The following is a 13,248-nucleotide window of genomic DNA, read 5'->3' on the forward strand; positions in this document are numbered from 1 at the left end:
ACGTGTAATAAGTGTATTTCATGTTCTGTTTCGGTGCTTTGCCAATAAAAAAATGTCTAACCTAACAAATTTCATTTTCTGGGGACATTCCCTCATCTATTTTCCCTTTTCACTTAGAATTCTTTACTGCTAACGTAGAATATTGTAGCATAAGCACATTTCAAGTAATTGAAATGTACAATGAATTTTCTACGTTTACAGTACCAGCCGACTTTCCGTTTAAATTTTTATAAGTATAACGGAACAGCTGAGAATTTCTTTCCTTATTCAGAATAGAATACAGAAATAGCAAACAGCTCCCTCTCGCGTTCACCGGGTAATCGTCGATCTATCGGTATTACCATTTCTGTGCAGAAAAAAATGCTGTAATACCGACCTGCCGAATCGGACAGGTCACGTGACGTGTCTACCCCCTTAAAAGCCGCGGACGCCTATGAAGCTGAGATATTTGTGCATATTGACGCGAGGCATTTAAATTCTTAATACTTCCAAGATTTTATTATTTCGTGTTGGTGGCACTGCTGTGTTTCTTTCATATAAAGGGGTGTTCACGCGGAAAATTAGTTGTTTTGTGCTGTTTGAAATCGTCGACATATAGGATGACGTTTCCTCAAGCTCACCAAGTAGAATTAATAGCACTAGCAGAACTAGCAGGAATTTCGGCAGTCCCAGGAGTTTATCGGTAATAATTCATGAAACACTTACGCATAACCTCTGAAACTCTCTGACGGCCTTCGCGAGATGACCTAATATTTTGACATTTCCCAATTGGTGTAAATATGTTTCAAGCATTTTTAAAATTATATCAGATAAATTAATCTCACTCATATGACATTAAAATATTGCGAAAACAGTTAATGTTATTCTTCTAGAATCATACTGGAACTTCTGGCGCTTCAAATATCACCGGAGGACATATATATTCTCCTCAAGCAAATATGCCCACGATCGATAGACAAACAACAGACTGTAAATACTACTAAAGACGTGCCCAATACGTTACCCACGAATTAATATGTACCTTTAAATAATCGACTGCTAGCAGAGACATAATTGTAAGTGTTCCGACAAGCGTGCATGTTTCTCTTATGGCGTTCATTACCCAAAGTATTTATTTAAAAAAGTTACAATTATAAGTTACTTTTGTTCAAATAAAAATAACGCAATTAACTCAAGAGTAAAGAAAACATTAATCCTTTCGTCGCTGCTAATGTTGACAGGCATTCGCTCGATCGACAAATTACCCACTCACTGAGTGATAACCAATCTGTGTCATTAATCTACGTAAACGTCGTATGATAACTGGTGAGATCGCAGCACTAAAAAGGCGAAAGTGTGTGTTGAAGAAATATATTCAATTTCTAGACTGTATAATACAGTAAACCCTCCTATAATGCGATACTCTCAAAACATGGTTTCCATATAACGCGGAGCAAAAATTGCGGCAGTCCTCCTACCTATAACGCGGTACCAGGGCCGAGTTTGGGGAGCAGGCAGGGCGGCCACCCGGGGCGCCAAATTTGTAGGGGCGCCGCAGTATGCGTTTATTCATTTATTTCCGTTCTGCTAATTGATTTTCGTGCCCTTGGAGGGGCGCCATGATAATCTTGCCCGGGGGTGTCAAGTATGCTAAAACCGCCCCTGCTGGGTACTCTCATAATGCGATTTATATATAACGCGTTTCGAATTAATATGACTTGTACTATGTAATTCTGAGTTTCTTATAACGCGGTTTCCATGTAACGCGGTACCGATTAATCGCGTTACAGCATGGTTGACTGTACTTTGATTTTACCTTTAATATTCCAAACAACCTGCTCTCGCTAATTTGTCAGCCATTTCGTTACCATAAATTCCAACATGACCATTCACGTGGTTCTGAAATATTTTTAAGTACACAGTAAGTATGAAATACGAGAAGAAAATTCCAAGGAGTGACAAGTATTTTTACCCATTTTATATTCAAAGAGACAAGCGCCTCCTCCATTTCTAGCAGCTCGACCTTATTTATAACAGGCTTATTGCTTACGGTTTTCCATCCGTTATTTTTCCACTTTGGCATCCAAGTTTGTATACAATACAGGAGGAACTGTGAGTCCGTGTTGATCTTTAAATTCTCTATACCCGCCTTCTTCGCTTGCCGGGCCGCTACAGTCACGGCCTGAATTTCTGCATGGTTGTTAGTCGCTCGACCTTCGAGTGCTTTCGATACATTCCTATAATCGGTAACATTAAAAGCGCTTCTGTGTCAAGCGAGAGTGCAATATAGCCAATAATGTAATGATAATTACATGGGATGATCGTCGCCAAACCAAACTCCTATACCTGCGCGCGAACCTTTTCTACCGTTCTTACTACAAGCACCATCCGTGTAAACATTCACATAACCATCTTTATCGATAATATAATCTGACGGTGTTTTCTACAAAGAATTATGAAAGCATTGAATTTGATTAGTTGGAAAGAACCATGAATTTTAGGGTACCCTCCAGCCAAAACGCTTGAAAAGTACGTGATTTTCATGAATTAAAACAAAAAGAAACTGAACATCATACAGTAAAAAAGCGTTTTGGACTTTATTACTATATAGCGCTACGCCACACGCAATTCGTAGCGTACCATTGGTTCCTCCTTAACCACGCTCCGTCCGAGGGACCCGCCTCAGGTCTCAACTCTCGAAAATCAGACTATAGTATTGGTTGGGGCTAGGTAAGTGCAGGGAGCGCGTAAAGCCAGGAGTCAATTCACTTTCCCGTCACCCACAGTTAACACTAGAATTACCGAGTTTAACACATATTCACATCGATTCGCTACCATGCTTTACGCGCCCCCCGCTCTAATCTAGCCCAAACAATTTTGTTGCAAATATCTCGTAAACCAAAGCCGAGCGCCGAAAAGTTTAGAGGGAAATGTTATTCAGAATAGGGCTGGGACTATTTGTCGAATTTTTCGGTATTCGAATACTTCAGTTACTTAATTATTTGGCGAATATAATTCGAATATCCAAGTATTCGAATACTATTCGAATATCCAAATATTCGAATACTATTCGAATATCCAAGTATTCGAATACTATTCGAATATCCAAGTATTCGAATACTATTCGAATATCCAAGTATTCGAATACTATTCGAATATCCAAGTATTCGAATACTATTCGAATATTTAAGAATTCGTATAGTATGGTGTGAATTATAAATCAAGTTCTTTAGGTTCATTTGTCAGGGTGAAATCTTGTAAGTTAATTTTGACCCACTTCACACCGTACTATTCGAATACATCAGTATATTCGAAGTTTATTCGTAGCAATCGAATACTTGTAAAATATTCGAATATTAAATTATTCGAATAGTCCCAGCCCTAGTTTAGAATGATGGCCTTGACAACATAAGTGAAGGTCATTGAAATCGGAGAATCCTCCCCTAATCTAAACATTTACCCAAAAAACTTTTTTACTGTATGCTGCTCAGTATTTTTCAAGCGTTTTGACTGGAGGGTACCCTTAAGAAATCAGCAGGGGTGGATTTGTATATAGGCTAACAAGTGAAACTTGGTGGGGTGATCCGTCTCTATCTAGAAACCACAGATATCCAGCCAATTATGAGAATAGTAGATGTAAAGCTTGTGAGAATCGCGCAGTCCAGTACATTTGAGTAGTAGAGTTTTTCTTCGCGTAGCAAATTAGCAAGAACTCGTACGTAAGTGAATTTTAAATTTGTCTCAAGTCTTTTAAATTAAAATATTTGATAATGTTTCATGGAAAAGGAGGCAAAAGCTTGTTAGCCTATGGGCGCGAAACCTCGAACAATTACTAACTGTGCCAAAAGTTGACGCATGAATTATGCAAATAATATGTACTCTTAGAAATATTTACTTTTGGTGCAGTACATTCTGAGTTCAATTCATTTATGACTATTAATTTGCGCTTCTTCGAAGACGGCTTTTCATTACTGGCATCTGAAGATGCACTTCTCTGTTGTAGCGATCTACAAAGGTTTTAAAATTGAGGTATTTTACCCTAACGTATCAGTGTAGTACAGTGGGTGCATTCAGTGCAACCAACTGTTGGCCAACCGCTTACTTACGCTCACTGATCTTTCACTGAACACTACCGCTCAGTTACTCACTTGCCAACAGCAGTCGCTATTTTTTCGAGCGGAGTCAAACTCCGCTCACTTTACCCGACATGTTGGGAACTGCTAAAACACCCCCACCATCCCAAGTGTCGTTCAGCAGAACTGAGTGGAACGATGGCTGCTCACTAAGGGTGTGTCGATTTTTTGTGGGTAAATTTAAAAATTTTTAAAATTTTAAAATGACTATATAATGACAAAGTAATGCTGAAATTATAGGGTTTTTCCACTAGTCGTTTTTAAAATTAAAACACTGAAAAATTGACGCACCCTACTGCTCACCGATCAGTTCCCAAACGTTCGCAAACGGTTGGACAATTGGTTGCGCTGAACGCACTCAGTGACCATACCTTTTCCCAAACGCAGGTGCTGCAACTGACAACTTATTTCCCTTAGTCGAGTTTGCATTTTGTTTAATGAAATTCTCTGCCTCTGCTTGTGAACTGAATTTTTTATACACAGGGCCAGAATATTGGTGAACCTGGGTTTTACATTGATCCCTGATTGGAAACAGAGATAAATGTATTAACGTGAAACAGATTTAAAAATAGGATGTAAGAGAGCTCTGAAGATTTAAAGATTTGTTTACCAAGTACTGTAAATCCCAGGCTTGCGACCTTTGGCAACTGCATAATACGATGGTGCCATATTTCTGAGTGTACTACACAGAAAACTTAACTGAGGTATTTTCATTTATTCTCTTTTAATACTGCCTTAACCTCCTCGTGGATTTATTAAAAACTATCTGCAAAATTTGACATCGTAAGATAATGCTGGGAATACCACTATCGTAAACAATCGTAAAATTTACGGCGGTGCGAAATATAAAACGTGAAATGCACACGACTATTAAATAACAATATTGTACGACACTGTACGATTCTGATGCAACTACGGTAGTAGTACGAAAAGTATGTAATAATAGACGCAGCATTAGAATAGAAAACTTGTTTAAAGAACGTATGAAAAAGTAACAGAAACGACAAAGCGAATACAGAATTGACGCGTGTTTACATATTTAGAATAAGGTGACGTAAAATTCGCTTTGTACCATACATCTTCCCACTGTTAAGTTTTTATACGGGTGTTAAGGTAATTTTAATTTCTTCAAAACTAATTCAGTTTTTCGCGTCACATGTGAAAACACTACGCGTTAAATGGCTCGTAACGGTTTCGTAACCTAAGCGCTCTTGTTAGTGTGATCGACTTGTCAAACTGTACACGAAGGGGGTATTACTTACGTCGTTTCCTTTTTAAATTTCCTTTGTGATTTCACTTTAATCATAGTTTTAACAGTAAATATACAGTTTTATTGTTGACTATGGTTGCTAAATGATGGGCAGTGACTCTATGGAAAAGCTTAGAACTTCAGGTTGTAAAATAATAAACAAATAAACATGTTATTCCACTTCTGTCAGTGCGACTTTTACGCGGAATTGAACTTGCCGCCAACTAATGAATCGTTACTTTTTTAAAATTAATTTATCTAGTCTCTTCAAATTAATAAATAATCCATATTGTAGGCGTATATCATTGCATAAAGAGTTACATTGTCTTTTTTTTGTATATAAGTACAATAATAGATCGCTGTTTAACTAATTTCCCATAAATTCACGAGGAGCAGCTATCGTTTAATTCAAAACAAAGGTAAGCGATGACAGTAAAGATAAGTGATACGCAAATTGAACGATTTGTATGACACTTACGTTGCATCGCACGATACTTTTCAAATCATTAATAATTGAAAATTCAAATATAACCTGGCTATTTGTTTACGGAATAGTTCAGTCCGTCGGCATATTTAAAAAAGAAACGGTGCACTGTCGTCTGCTACAGGGTAAGTCACGTTTAAAGTTAAATCATGATTCCACAGAGAAGATATCCATAAAGTTATACTGTATAGAACAAAACTATGGAAGTTATTTAAAACCAGTTACACGATAAATATCTGCATAGCATTAAGACCAGATTAATTTGTTATGAATTCTTGTGCACATCAACATTATAACATGGCCCATTCAAAGGTACGTATTCATGAAGATTATCAACGTTACATAAATTTGCTTCAGAAACAAATTATTTAAACAGTTCCTTAATAACTACTTATGCAGCAATATGCAAAAACTCAATCTAAATAAAATGTTACACATTTCACAGACTGATATTTCTGTTCGTTTCTACATAGAAAAATAGCAGTTGGCTGATGCCATCGTTCGACAACGAACCTGTTAGAAAGTCGCCGAAAGTGAATCGCACTGTGTCACACGCTTTCGAGACCAGTGTGTTCAAAGCGCCAAGCACCCTACTACTTCCTAGGAGAAAAAGTACAAGCGATCTGTCTGCTTTGCTGGAAGCTTGCGAGCCACGAAATCCTTCTGAATTAGTAGTCAGCAGACAGAAACAGCAAGAGATTTCGAACTGGCTACAATATAAAGTGAGAAGGGGCCGACCGTGCGCGTTAATTTTATCTGGCTCGTCGGGGTGTGGGAAAACCACTGCGATAAGAGTACTTGCCAAGGAAAATGATTTCAATGTCACCGAGTGGATCACCCCTATTGATCCAGCGATGGATGAAAATAGTAATATCATTTCCTTTAACAAGAATTTGAAAAGCTTCGAAGAGACGAAGGTCGAAGCCAGATATATTGGCCGGTGAATTTGTAGTCGCAAGCAGCGATCAAGGAGAAATCAACCACCACCACCTGACGATCGTGGAGTCGGAGATGCATGGCCCTCGCAAGGTATGGAGGGGTAACGGGTACTGTAATAGTTGTGTGCGTTACGCAGCTATGCATAGACCAATACGAGATAAAACCCATCGAGAAAGAATCAATGTTCTGACGAATAAAGCTCCTGAATTTTTACGGAGCTAACGCACACCTATTCTGATGTGTGTATTTCAAACGCTCACAGCTCGGTGTGGCCTACACGCCAGAAGCTTGGCACTATCCCCACCGCATCTGGCTCACTCGTGTTCTTCGAAGGCGAGAGCAAGATGGAACGAGAGTGAGTCAGAAAACGTTGACAAAAGGAGAAACTCACCGGCCAATATATCTGGCTTCAAACGTAGTAATAGTCTGACTGGATTTTGATACACCTAATGAAAATACAGAGGTTGTTAATTATCTTCCAGATAGGGTAATGAGACAAGGAGACAGATTTGAAGAGTTTTTAATTAGAGCTACTCGTTATAAGTCGGTCTTAAGTAGTTACTCCAGTCGTATTCTTCTAATCAAGGATTTTCCGAATGTCTATATGGATGAGAAAGATAGCTTTCACTCTCTGTTGGGGTGAGTAATATTATCGTCCTCGTTTCTTGTATATGCTGTAGGTAATGCATTTATTTATATTCCCAGAAAATACTTTGAGATGGGAAAGGAACCTATAGTCTTCATATGTACGGACTCAGGGAATTCAAGATTACTGCAAATGCTATTTCCTCCTAATATAAGAGAAAAATTTGGCATCGATATGATCAAGTGAGTGTTTTACTAAAGGTAACGATGCTTCTTCTCATTGTACTGTAATATAAACGACTTATAAAACTCTTTATAATCTAGTATAAATCCTGTTACGCAAGCTGCGATGAAGAACGCACTGAAACGAATAAGCTGTACTTTAAATTCAATCGCTGGGCACATGCTGGATGTTACCCAAGAGAAGATTGATGAAATCTTATCGAACAGTATAGGCGACATCAGAAATGCAGTCTTGAATATTATTTTCATTTCATTGAGAGGTACATGGAATCCAGTTACATTGGTACATTTGATTTTGTAACTGTAGCGCTATATTATTGTATCTGTTACGTTGTTAGTACCTGACGAACAGCAAGAAAACAAATGCAATGCTCGAGAAGAGGCCTTGGGACTTTTACATGGTGTTGGACGAGTAATTAACCCAAAGAGTGAGTAAAAAGAAATAGTAAGCATTTTAAACAGCAAAACGGGATAATGAATAAAGTGACATGGATATTGCAGGAGTTCAGAATGGGAATTCTTGGAAATTCGCCCACGATCCCGATGAAATAGCAGCTTTTTTTCAATCACAAGCGACGGTGTTCCTGCGCTTCCTCCAAGAAAATTATTTAAATACCATGAGGGGTATAGAGGAAGTGAACGTCTGTGGAGACATTTTAAGTTTAGCAGACGTATTGAATTCTGAATGGCGTGTATGATACTTTTTCTGTTATATTTAATTACAGGTGACCCCTGCATAACGCGGATATTCCGTTCCATAAAAATGCCGCGTTGTATAAGTCGCGTTATGCGAGACTCTACGAGAGTTTACTGCATTCGTATGAATTTGGGATGGGAATAGTATTCGAATAGTATTCGAATAGTATTCGAAGTTTATTCGTAGCATTCGAATACTTATAAAATATTCGAATATTAAATTATTCGAATAGTCCAAATTTTTTTAACACTTGACAATGTAAGGTTTCGCTTTTATCGTAGCAATGAAAATTTAGGAGTTCGACGGGCTTTTCGATTCCTTTCGATATAATGAAGTTGCATGCCTCCACTTGTCCGATAATATTCAGATATAATTTTCAGGATCCTAATTTAAATAAAGTTACTTTATCTTTCTGTGCTCGAGGCGTGATGGTAGCCAATGAAAAGCCAGTTTCTGGATGGAATCCAGTAAGGAAACCACAAAGCGACAGCATCAACGTGTTAGTATATAAATTTTACAATAACTATAGTAGTATCGCGTAATTCCGAGCGACTGTACATTAATAAATTGCTATGTATAGATGAATCATCATGCACGAGTCAGTGTATAATGTAATATCATTATTTATACAGACAAAGATGTCTGGCAGCCGCTGAAGTTCGGTGGTACGAGTCAATAATTAATTCAAAGCCAAAGGAGACGGAGGATTTGTTCGATGTTGACATCGAATCAGTTATCGAGTAAAATTCATGGAGACTGAAATTCAGAAGGAGCAGAGCGTATATTTATTTATGATTTATTTCGTATTAATATTACGTGTACGTGAAATATAATATCAGTAGAAAAGGAGCGACGCGAGGAGTATACAAGACAAATGATTGTTTTAATACATTTGCTTATGATTTTTAAGAGTTTCTGTAAAGTTTATGTGACATCGTCGAATAATAGCTCCCACATCGTTATTGTTTAATGTCTCCAGTATTATCTTATTATCGTGTGAAACAGTTATCGTTAATGCAGTAAATAAATATTAGCGCGAATTAAATTTACAGATAATGATATGAAATGAAAAAAAAAGAAGAATTACGTTGATAGAAAATGCAAAGAATAACATTCGTTAAATATAATTTTATACAATTTATACACATTAAAATAAAATATTCTTTACGACAAATATTTCGTTTTATAATTACATTCTTGGCAGTATATAAGAAGGAAATAATTTAACGGAGAAGTACGAACAGTTCCCTAATCGAATTTTAAATCGAAATTACGATACCGAGTATTTAATTGAAAGAAAACGATCTTAATTTTACAACCGTACAATTTAACTTGTTCTTCATAAATAATTTTAAAACAATTACATTAAATTACCTACATTTGTACATTAATAATTAAACTTTGTACAGATCTTAAACATGCCGCGGAGTGCCATTTAGAAGATTTCCTTTCGTCTGAAAGGGCTTATAGAGAAAAATGCAATAAACAAGCAGTCTTCCGCTTCAAATACCTCATACGCGTTTGTCAGTGTTTGCCAAATCGTTTCAAGTTACTTGTAAATATTTCCTATGATTTTTTATATCGATTGCAGTCTCTGAGCTCGCAGGAAAAAGGGAAAATGCATAGAAATATGAGAAACACTGAACCGATGGAAGAACGTTCCTTAAGTTATCAGTATTACAAAGTCTTAGGTATATTAAAAGTTGTATTTAAAAAAGAATATTTGTAAAACGAGTAAAGGTACTTTTTATAGTGGAGATAGAATAGTTCTTGGCTAATCTATAAATACAAATGGAGATGATCGAGTCTGAAAATTAGTATGGCGAGACCAGAATGGGAGATATCTAAATACACTGTCTTTCAGAGATGTAGTGAGTAACTTGAAAACCATTTAATACGCGCGTAAATCAATGCTCTTGAAGGCACGAGCCTCCAAATGTGTTTTTGGCTACTCGTTAGAGGGCTACGCTTACATATCTCTGGACGTTATAGCCAGACCCGGCTGGTCGCGTGTGCAAAGTGCGTGATGCACACAGACGCAAGAGAAAAATTGCCTAAAAAATGGATAATTTTTTAAATTATAAATTAATGGCGTGGTATGGTGCTACAAACATAATTTATACAGTATTCTGTCGATATATTGTCGCTACCGATCCGGGGTCGCGGTAATACATCGAGGGTGGGACACGATTATTCGTTTCATTCGCAATTTATCCCACTAAATTTTTTTGGAAAGGTGCCAAACATTTATCGTACACATAATAAAAAATACCACGCGCCGAGTCTGGTTAAATCATTCAGAAAACGCACCTGTGCTTTTGACAGGTTTACAGATCCTGAGCCTGTAAGACATGGAAAGCTACTATTCATTTCATCCCCCGCTGCTCCCGTGGCATCACTATATCTCTGCAAGGCAGGAAATACAGGAAAAAGTATCTGAAACTATGCCGCCTTTGAAATGTCAACTGCTTCTATCGTTGAAATCAAGTTATCAAGGCCAAATAGAAATCCTTCCTCGCGGTTGCCTTGTTCCCATGGCTTTCTGTGTGTCACCCTTTGCCCCTTTGGCAGTGCTCCTGTTTTAGCGAAGTCGATCAGCCACACGCCAACTTTGTCGTCGTCGTAAATCATGAAGATGCTACTACCAATTATCTGGAAAGAAAATTATTGAGTGTGTTACGCATGTATTCATTCAACAATATTCAGGATAGGAGAGAAATCTACTAAATCACTAACGAAATCTTTTATGTTTTTTGATTTTAGATAATCTGGTTCCGAATGGCAGTGGTCACCGCAAATCCAAATTATTAAAAATGCTTCTTGGATGTCGGTTGCTACTTTCTTATAAACGTAAATATTTTTCTACTAAAAAATTACCAAATGTTCTTTAAATGTTGCTATTTTAAGCGCAAAAAGTTTTGTAAAAATATACGCTTCCGCTTCTTCAAAAAAAAAATCCCAAATATTCGCCTCTTTTCGGCCGCTTGACTAGGTATAAACCCTTACGAGGAATCAGTATGAAACAAATAACTCCCTGGAAAGTCTTTGATTGCCCACCCAATAGCGAATCCCCGATACTAGATCATCCGTCAAGCCTCCAATCTAGTCATCGCTACTCCTGCAGAATTCGCGCTCTAAAGAACCCACCTCATTCTTCCATCTCCTGCAGGCGCATTCGCGTTAGAGACCCCACCATTGCTCGGTACATTCACCTCTAAAGAAGAGGAGCGCTAGCTTCCCTGCTTTGTGCTTTAGGAAAAATAATGCTACACGTACTTCGTGAGTTTTGAAATATTCGGACGCCTCGATTTTGGAGCGCAGGCTTTTCAGGCGTACGAGCAGCTTCTGGCGCGTCACCTCGCGCCTCTCTAGAAACAGCTTCATGGTGTCGAGGACCTCCTGGTGCGACTTGACTTTCTTCAGATCCGTGATCGGCGGTGCGCCCGGCAATTTCATACCCTCGACGCGGAACCCGTGGCTGCAGGTCGAGCTCTGCTCCTCGCGGAACTGCATGTACCGTAACTTCGTCACGGCGCGTTGCTCGTGTTCCTTCTTCGTCGGCGCGGTCGGGTCGACCGCGATCATCTTCTGGTAGAGGTCCGGTCGCGCGGTGGTCTTCGACACCTCGGACTCGAGGAACGTCCTCGTGCCCATCTTTATGTCCATCACGTGCGGGTCGCTGAAGCCGAAGAGCAAGTCCTGCAGCTCGATGAACATCTCGCCCTTGTACTCGACTTCTCGATAGTATCTGCGAAAATAAATAAATAAATAAATACCGACGCATGGAGGAATTGACACTTTTTTGAATTTCCGTGTTCGGGATCTTCCCTTGTTAGATGAATAGAATAGCCGAAATCACGGCAGCCAGGGGAAGATTTTTCTTAGCGAATGCGTTCAAAACCCTTGCATTATTTCTCTCTAATATAATTTTTAAACATTACTGAAAGCTGGAGAAACGTATGAACGAAATTTATCTCTAATATAATTTTTAAACATTACTGAAAGCTGGAGAAACGTATGAACGAAATTTTGACGGAAAAGTTGCTTCATAAAAAAATACCCCAAATTGGGTAAGAAAGCGCGTTTTAGGGTAGAACACCCTCTTAAGAGACATGGCTAAACGATCGGTAAGAGATCCTTCTAAAGTGGGACACTTAAATTCCGTTTGCCTGGTCAAAGACGGTGAGAAAGACAGAGTGATTTATCTAGAGAGACCAATAGATTTCAAAATTCTATAAGGATCATTGACTTTTGAACTTGCAGGAGCACGGGCGTCAACCACTCGTGCGTTGGTTCGTTCAAAATTTCGTAACTCTGTTAATTTATTATGCACATTCAACGCAGTATTTTAGGAACATATTTTCAAGACTTCGTGTTACTTATAAATAAAAAAAATCCCTTAAGTGTTCTACTCTCTGCAACGATACCGTTGCTCCATTTATAGCTAGATCGCGTTTGATTAAAGTAATCAAGCTTTTTGCTCACCTCGGTATGCAATCCCGCAATTCCTTATCCTTGCTGAGAGCCTCGTAAACGATTCTCTCTGTATTCTCCGATCCCCCCGTCTTTCGTTTCCAAACTGTGCCAGGACCAGCCGGCGCGAAGCCATCCGGATGTCCGGTTAATTGGAACCAGGACTTCAGCCTGTTCTTCAGCAGAACGTCGCTGGCCGGCGCTGTTAAATCCAAAGCATTCTGCAACAGGAGAGCAGAAAATATGAGATGAGGAGTGAGAAGAATTATTCAACGGATTTGAAGATATTGAACAAAAAAATAAGGGAAGCTTCCGATTTTGGTATTATACTTAGAACATTATATTTACATTAACTGGAAGAGTTAAAAATTCTCCATATCCGAGAGATTCAATTTAGAGAAATCTGCTTGTATTATAGATTTATTATTGCACTGCGAAGACGCATTTAAAGTTTACTAACAAGGGG

The 13,248-nt window shown here is 38.4% G+C and overlaps 4 protein-coding genes across 10 annotated transcripts in view; 2 read left to right on the top strand and 2 right to left on the bottom strand.

Moving 5' to 3' along the window:
* Positions 1-492: 492 nt before the first annotated feature.
* On the top strand, positions 493-1,368 carry LOC143372506 (uncharacterized). 2 transcript variants are annotated; one of them, XM_076818710.1, is made up of 3 exons: positions 493-682; positions 873-1,055; positions 1,221-1,368. In XM_076818710.1, exons 1-2 carry the CDS (start codon positions 600-602, stop codon positions 1,012-1,014), a joined length of 225 nt encoding a protein of 74 aa, XP_076674825.1. In that variant the 5' UTR covers positions 493-599; the 3' UTR covers positions 1,015-1,055; positions 1,221-1,368. The 2 variants fall into 2 exon arrangements, with proteins under 2 accessions (XP_076674825.1, XP_076674824.1); XM_076818709.1 differs by lacking the exon at positions 1,221-1,368 and having other exon boundaries at positions 495-682; positions 873-1,193.
* Positions 1,078-5,491, bottom strand: Rnh1 (ribonuclease H1). 4 transcript variants are annotated; one of them, XM_076818693.1, is made up of 8 exons: positions 5,375-5,491; positions 4,723-4,878; positions 4,484-4,633; positions 3,875-3,986; positions 2,292-2,422; positions 1,952-2,216; positions 1,796-1,878; positions 1,078-1,319 (listed from the first exon to the last, which is right to left on the bottom strand). In XM_076818693.1, exons 2-7 carry the CDS (start codon positions 4,824-4,826, stop codon positions 1,798-1,800), a joined length of 843 nt encoding a protein of 280 aa, XP_076674808.1. In that variant the 5' UTR covers positions 4,827-4,878; positions 5,375-5,491; the 3' UTR covers positions 1,078-1,319; positions 1,796-1,797. The 4 variants fall into 4 exon arrangements, with proteins under 4 accessions (XP_076674808.1, XP_076674807.1, XP_076674809.1 ...); XM_076818692.1 differs by lacking the exon at positions 5,375-5,491 and adding an exon at positions 5,185-5,355; XM_076818694.1 differs by lacking the exon at positions 5,375-5,491 and having other exon boundaries at positions 1,078-1,361; positions 1,768-1,878; positions 4,723-5,068.
* A 533-nt stretch (positions 5,492-6,024) lies between these two features.
* On the top strand, positions 6,025-9,610 carry Rad17 (Rad17 checkpoint clamp loader component). 2 transcript variants are annotated; one of them, XM_076818673.1, is made up of 9 exons: positions 6,025-6,157; positions 6,319-6,712; positions 7,267-7,423; positions 7,490-7,612; positions 7,694-7,872; positions 7,951-8,040; positions 8,114-8,304; positions 8,690-8,812; positions 8,942-9,610. In XM_076818673.1, the coding sequence occupies exons 1-9, from the start codon at positions 6,113-6,115 to the stop codon at positions 8,963-8,965; spliced, it is 1,326 nt and encodes a 441-aa protein (XP_076674788.1). In that variant the 5' UTR covers positions 6,025-6,112; the 3' UTR covers positions 8,966-9,610. The 2 variants fall into 2 exon arrangements, with proteins under 2 accessions (XP_076674788.1, XP_076674786.1); XM_076818671.1 differs by having other exon boundaries at positions 6,028-6,157; positions 8,690-8,808.
* Positions 9,090-13,248, bottom strand: part of Ip3k1 (inositol-trisphosphate 3-kinase-like protein) — a 28,881-nt gene continuing 24,722 nt past the window's right edge. For both annotated transcript variants that reach the window (XM_076818680.1, XM_076818679.1), the window contains exons 3-5: positions 12,795-13,003; positions 11,586-12,057; positions 9,090-10,961 (exon numbers count right to left, since the gene is read on the bottom strand). In XM_076818680.1, coding sequence (XP_076674795.1) covers positions 10,752-10,961; positions 11,586-12,057; positions 12,795-13,003 — 891 coding nt within the window. In that variant the 3' untranslated portion in view covers positions 9,090-10,751. The remainder of the gene's footprint in view (positions 10,962-11,585; positions 12,058-12,794; positions 13,004-13,248) is intronic.

Source organism: Andrena cerasifolii, chromosome 8, assembly GCF_050908995.1.
Source record: "Andrena cerasifolii isolate SP2316 chromosome 8, iyAndCera1_principal, whole genome shotgun sequence".
NCBI lineage: Eukaryota > Metazoa > Arthropoda > Insecta > Hymenoptera > Andrenidae > Andrena > Andrena cerasifolii.